Source organism: Rana temporaria, chromosome 1 (assembly GCF_905171775.1).
Source record: "Rana temporaria chromosome 1, aRanTem1.1, whole genome shotgun sequence".
Classification (NCBI taxonomy): Eukaryota; Metazoa; Chordata; class Amphibia; order Anura; family Ranidae; genus Rana; species Rana temporaria.
The window spans coordinates 406,438,543-406,444,542 of record NC_053489.1 but is presented as its reverse complement, the minus strand read 5'-3'; the positions used below and the strand labels follow the sequence as shown (position 1 = coordinate 406,444,542).

The 6,000-nt window shown below is 50.6% G+C and overlaps 1 protein-coding gene across 1 annotated transcript in view; it reads left to right on the top strand.

The window, feature by feature from the left end:
* Window positions 1-578: 578 nt before the first annotated feature.
* STK11 (serine/threonine kinase 11) overlaps window positions 579-6,000 on the top strand; it is a 75,062-nt gene continuing 69,640 nt past the window's right edge. Inside the window, exon 1 of the mRNA XM_040323890.1 lies at window positions 579-1,515. Coding sequence (XP_040179824.1) covers window positions 1,235-1,515 — 281 coding nt within the window. The 5' untranslated portion in view covers window positions 579-1,234. The remainder of the gene's footprint in view (window positions 1,516-6,000) is intronic.

The window sequence follows — 6,000 nt, the reverse complement described above, 5'->3', positions numbered from 1 at the left end:
TTTCTGAATTCTCAGACAAGCTTATAAATTCAACACTTAGACCCCTTTCACACTGAGGAACCAAAAAACGGCGCCTAAATACCGCCTGAAAAACTCCTGCCCTGTAGTCTCAATGTGAAAGCCCTGCCAGCAGCATCTTTGGAGCGGTGCGTTTACCGCTCCTCCCCATTGAAAACAATGGGACACCGCAGTAATACTGCCAGCAATGTGTCTCTGCAGAGGTGCATTGCGGGCGGTATTAACCCTTTTTCCGCCGCTAGCGGGGGTTAAATACCACAATTCCAGCGGTATAGTGCCGCTATACCGTCAGCGCACCCCCAGTGTGAAAGGGGGCTTAGGGAAGCATGCTGATAAACATATACAACTTATGTAAGAGGATTGGTTTCATCTCTGTGTATTACCTGAAGATGGTTCCTTCACTGAGTATATGGAAGGGTTTACAACCACTTTGAAGCTCCTTCTGCCATTGCCAGCTTCCCCCCCAAAAGTGAACTTCTTATGTAACCTCCAACACATCCCCTCGCTATCAGCCCCCCAGCTCCGCCCCTGCCGCATACTACCCACAATACACGCTGCTTGGCTCCGCCCCCCGTTCTCACAGAAGGACCCCTGCCGGGCTGTCTGCTCTCCTGATAATTCACGACTATTCCTGCCGCAACGACATTCTCGGTAACAGTTGACAGCATTGAGGCTAACGACAAATTTTAACGACCGCGCTAAACCTGTAACGTTATTTCTGTACGGGCACATCACGGACAGCAGAGTGCGTTGCGGCTTGTTACAGCTCGCCCGGCGCGCGTGCGCGAATAGCTGAGCCCTTCGCACATGCGCTATGTGCATCGAGTGCTGCGCCTGCGCGGTGGCCCATGACAGTTTAGAAACCGGGATAACATATTTGCGGGATTGGTCGTTAAAAATCGCTCGTGTCCCGGGAAATGCTGCGCCTCCGGGACAGTAGGTCACTATGCGGTTGGACTAGGGGACGGGTGGCACTGTCGTCACTGGGGAGAAGTGACAGGTTCGTCCACTGTTTGGTTTAGGCTCCTGGCTGCAGTGACATCACAAGCTGAATCTTTTGGGAAGCGGTGCCTAGTGGAGTGAAGATGCTTGGCCTGTGACTTTGGGGTGTCTTGTGAGTATTTTGGGACGTTAGCAAGCTTGGGCTGGGGGACCCCCTGAGCTGCTTTCTCAGGGTGTGACACTACTGAAGAGGTCAGGTTTGTGTCAAGCCATTATGGATGAGGGGGAGTGTAAAGAAATGGAGTTTTTGGAAGACTTGTCTGTGGGGATGGACACGTTTATTCACCGCATTGACTCCACCGAGGTGATCTACCAACCGCGACGGAAACGGGCAAAGTTGGTGGGGAAGTACCTGATGGGTGACCTGCTGGGAGAGGGATCCTACGGCAAGGTAAAAGAGATGCTGGACTCCGATACGCTGTGTCGCCGTGCTGTGAAAATTCTCAAGAAGAAAAAACTGCGTCGGATCCCCAACGGAGAGGCAAATGTTAAGAAGTAAGTGTTTACCAAAAGGGCTAATTGTTTTTTTTTTTGCCTTTCTCAAACAGATCAGCCTGCTGACAGATGTGAACGCTAACCAAATCCTATTTTGTTTTCCAAAGCAATGTATATCATCAATAGTTACCATATTTAACCCCTTAGCACATGCCCTGGCATCCTTCTAAAAAGTTCCTAACACCTGGCGGTTGGGAAGGATTGGCAGTAGGGCTGCCACCTCATCCCTTTAAACCCGAACATATATGAATTATGTCTCGGGTTCTGAAACGAATGCAGAAAAGGCACCAAGTAAGTTAAAAGTGATTGTAAGGCTTTGTATTTATTTTTTTAAAACTTTCCTCCAATGTGCAGTTAATTTTGCACAGAGTGGCCCCTGTCCTTGACTTCTGGGGTCCCCCGGTGGTTCTTGGACCTTCCCCCCCCCCCCCCGCATCGTATAACCCCCTAGGAGAAGCGCTCTCCTGGGGGTTTACCTTGTGGGCGCGCTCCCGAGTCCAGCATTTGCATCCATAGATGCAGAATGCCCGACTTGGCCCCATCGCCTGCATAATTGGATTTGATTGACAGCAGTGTGAGCCAATGGCTGCTCTGCTGTCAATCTATCCAATCAAGAGCCGATACAACGGGCAGTGGGGAGGAGCGCATCTCAGGTGAGTAAAACGGAGGGGGTGGTGGTCAGTGACAGAAGCTTTTTCACCTTAATGCATCCACATGATGGTTTACAACCCCTTTAATTACCACCTTAATCAGCCACAGAACCTGTGCAATTCATATGTGTTTGGGTTTAAAGGGATGAGGTGGCAACCCTAATTGACAGTGATGTGACTACTGTTAGTGGTCACCTGATCAGGAGCGGATCCTGTCTGCGACTTGAGCGTCTGGTCCAAGAGGATCAGTACACATATTCGCCAGCACACTTCATGGCTCTTCAATTGCAGACCAAAACTTTTATTGCAGAAAGATCACATCACAAAAGAATCGGTCCAAAGTTTCGGAGCCACACAGGGCCCATTTGTCAGGCATGTGATCTATCAGTTGGATTGCAATTGAAGATCCATGGTGTGCTTGTGAATATCTGTACTGATCTGTGATATATCCAGGATCCAGCTGGTAATCGCTATAGCACCTGCTACAGATGAGCCTGTAATGCAGGAACATGTGTGATGTGAATATAGACAAGACTGGTCCAAGAGGATATCTTTGACAGCAAGTTCACTGTGCTGGGAGTGCTCAGTGAGCATACTGTCAGCACAGATCCCCGATCCCACCAATGATAGCGAGCCACGGCTCCTGGAGGAGATGTCCGGCTGTCCACCCCCAAGGTGACATGCCTTCCACCTTGTACCCACAGGAGTCGCAAAACTGCTCCTCCAGCGGCTGTGGTTTACTATCATCGGCATCACAAGGACACTGCAGATATCAGTTTGACTTGATAGTTACTTTGTGAGTTAGAACATCTAGTCAAATCCATATCTGCAGTGTCCTTCTCCCACTGATGATAGCGAGCCACGGCCGGAGGTTCTCACGGGACTGGAGAAGTTCCAGGACTTCTGTGGGTATAAGGTGGAAGTGATGTCACCTTGGGGGTGGACCTGCCTCTACATCTCCTCCAGCCCTGTGAGCACCTCCAGCGGCTGTGGTTTGCCATCATCGGTGGGACGGAGACACTGCAGAGAAGGGGGCAGGTCTAGCGGCATGTCATCGTGAGATGCTGCAGCTGAACCTGGAAGAACCACAGCAGGCCTCACAATGACCTCACATAAGAAGATGATGGCACTGGGCAGATTTTTGAGAGGATTCTGCAGGAGACCATTAGAGCATGTGAGTGTTTGAAATGGTTACACCCATTGGGGGAAAAAAAAGGCATGGGGAGGGTGGAGATCAGCTTTAAAGCTGAACTCTAGGACAAGCGAAATCTGTCAAAATACAAGTGGCTTATGTGTCATTAAAGTTTGGTGTGCTTTGTCTGCAATGGTGAAAATAATAATTTGATCCCCTGCAGATTTTGTAAGTGTGACCACGTGCAAAGAAATGAAGGGTCTATAATTGTTATCATAGGTGTATTTTTTAAAGCGGAGGTCCACCCTAATATTAAACTGTTAAAATTAAAAATGTTTTCTTGCCTGCAAATTGCAGTTATTAGGCAGATTTGCTAATCTGCCAAGTTCCTGGACCGCGGTGGGTCTTCTTCCCTTCCTAAGCCGCCTGGCCTCCTGGGGAAATGAGTGTCATAATTTCCCAGGCGTCTGTGCGCTTTACTCGGCCGAAAAATTGCTTTATTTCCATACAAGAAATTACGCGATTAAGAGGTCTGGATTCTGTCATCTGTGTTGTCATAACAACGGGCAGGACGTTCCTCCCTTGCCGCACGTTGTCATGACAACAAAACTAACGGCGCTATGAGCGCTGTTCTACTGCGCATGCGCGAGATCGAGAGGTGCATGCTGGTTACCCAGCATGCATCTCTCTGAATAACCAGGAAGACACAGGCACTGGGCTTCACATGCCCACAGCTATGATGGAAACGTCCACAAGATCGCCGAGAGGATATCAGGTATAATGTATGCAGGGACTATTAGCAACTTTACAAATGTACTATCTTACCATTGCATTTTGTTTCCTTGTTGTTTGAGAGCTGTGATGCCAGGCCCATCCCATTGTAAATATTTTTTTTGCATTATGCCTGTAAACACAGTATATCATAGACACATGACTGAGATTAAGGGAGGCATTGGAGATCTCTCGATGTGTATTCTGCTTTCCACAGTTGAGTGGCTGGTATATCATGGGTTTGAAGGATTTGTGGTTTGGTTGTCCTCGTGCAGGCAGAGTGACTACTGCACGTGCAGTGTGCCTAAATATTTGCTAGAAAAAAAGGGATTGATTTATTTTCGCAGAAGGCTATCATCTAGAGCAGTGGTTCTCAACCTGGGTGTCGGGACCCCCTCGGGGGTTGAATGATGATTTGCCAGGGGTCACCGAATCCTGGGCAGTTCCTAAAGCCTGCACCACTCTCCCAGCCTTTTTGCGGCCGCCCAGCTGGGCTGTCCCTGAGGCCGCCCAGCTGGGCTGTCCCTGAGGCCGCCCAGCTGGGCTGTCCCTGGAGCACGGGCCTGACCACTCAGCCTCTTTACAGCCGCCCATTCAGTTCACGGCATAGGGGCAGAGACTAGAGGTCAGCTGACTGGTGAGGAATGTGAAGTGTAAGGGGCTGGAGGAGACCCGATCTCCTGATTTCAGCATAGGTGTCACTGCTACGAGATATAACAAAGTCACAGACACAGTGAGTAACACTACCTGTGATTATAGTTGCCATTAAAAGTCCCCACTACAGTTCTCAGACCAGCAGATAACCTTGATGAAGAGAACCTAAGTTGGCTGATCAGAACTCCCCTCCAGCACTGCCACTGATCCCAACTCCCCGCCAGCACTGCCACTGATCCCATTCCCCCCAACCCCCACCAAGGAGTAGAGGTCGACCGATAAATATCGGCAGGCCGATATATCGGCCGATATTTGGCCGTTTTGGAGAAATCGGCCCGATTTTCATCCAAATTAGGCCGATATTTAACATGGCTGTTAGCGGTGCCTCGGCTCCGGAGCTAGGCCGCGGCTTCGGCCTAGCTCTGGAGCCGCGGCCATCTTGGTACACCCAGCGTGGCGGCCCTTCCCTCTGTTTACACCCAGAGGAGGAGGGGCCTGCTCGCTGCTATCTGCTGGTTTTTTTTTTTTTTTTTTTTTTAGTTTTATTAGTTTTAGGAAGTCGGCAGCGGGCCTGTAACCCCAGAATGCAGCGAGGGCCGTCAGTTACCGGCCCGTGCTGCATTCTGGTGCTTGTAGGCAGAGGCAGGGCGCGCAGCAGTCAGGGGCCGTTTTTTTTCCCAGAGTGGAGGATGTCGGCAGCGGCGGCCGCTGATTGGCTGTTACCGGCCCGCTCTGCATTCTGGGGATTGTAGGCAGAGGCGGGGCAGCACGTCAGGGATGAATGGAGTCTTGTGCTAGGCTGGTGGGCATTGATAAATGACTGACATTGGGCTGTACTGGTGGAAACTGGTTGGCACTGATGAGGTGATGCACTGGTTGGCACTGATGAGGTGATGCACTGGTTGGCACTAATGTGGTGACGCACTGGTTGGCACTAATGTGGTGACGCACTGGTTGGCACTAATGTGGTGACGCACTGGTTGGCAGGCACTAATGTGGTGACGCACTGGTTGGCAGGCACTAATGTGGTGACGCACTGGTTGGCAGGCACTAATGTGGTGACGCACTGGTTGGCAGGCACTAATGTGGTGACGCACTGGTTGGCTGGCACTAATGTGGTGACGCACTGGTTGGCACTGATGTGATATGCGCTGGTGGGCAATGATGGGCTGCACTGGTGGGCACTGATGTGGCACTGACAGGCTGCACCCCTCCTCTCCACCCTAAACAATTATCTCCTCCCCACCTCTCCACCCTAGGTTTTTTGATGAGAAAAAA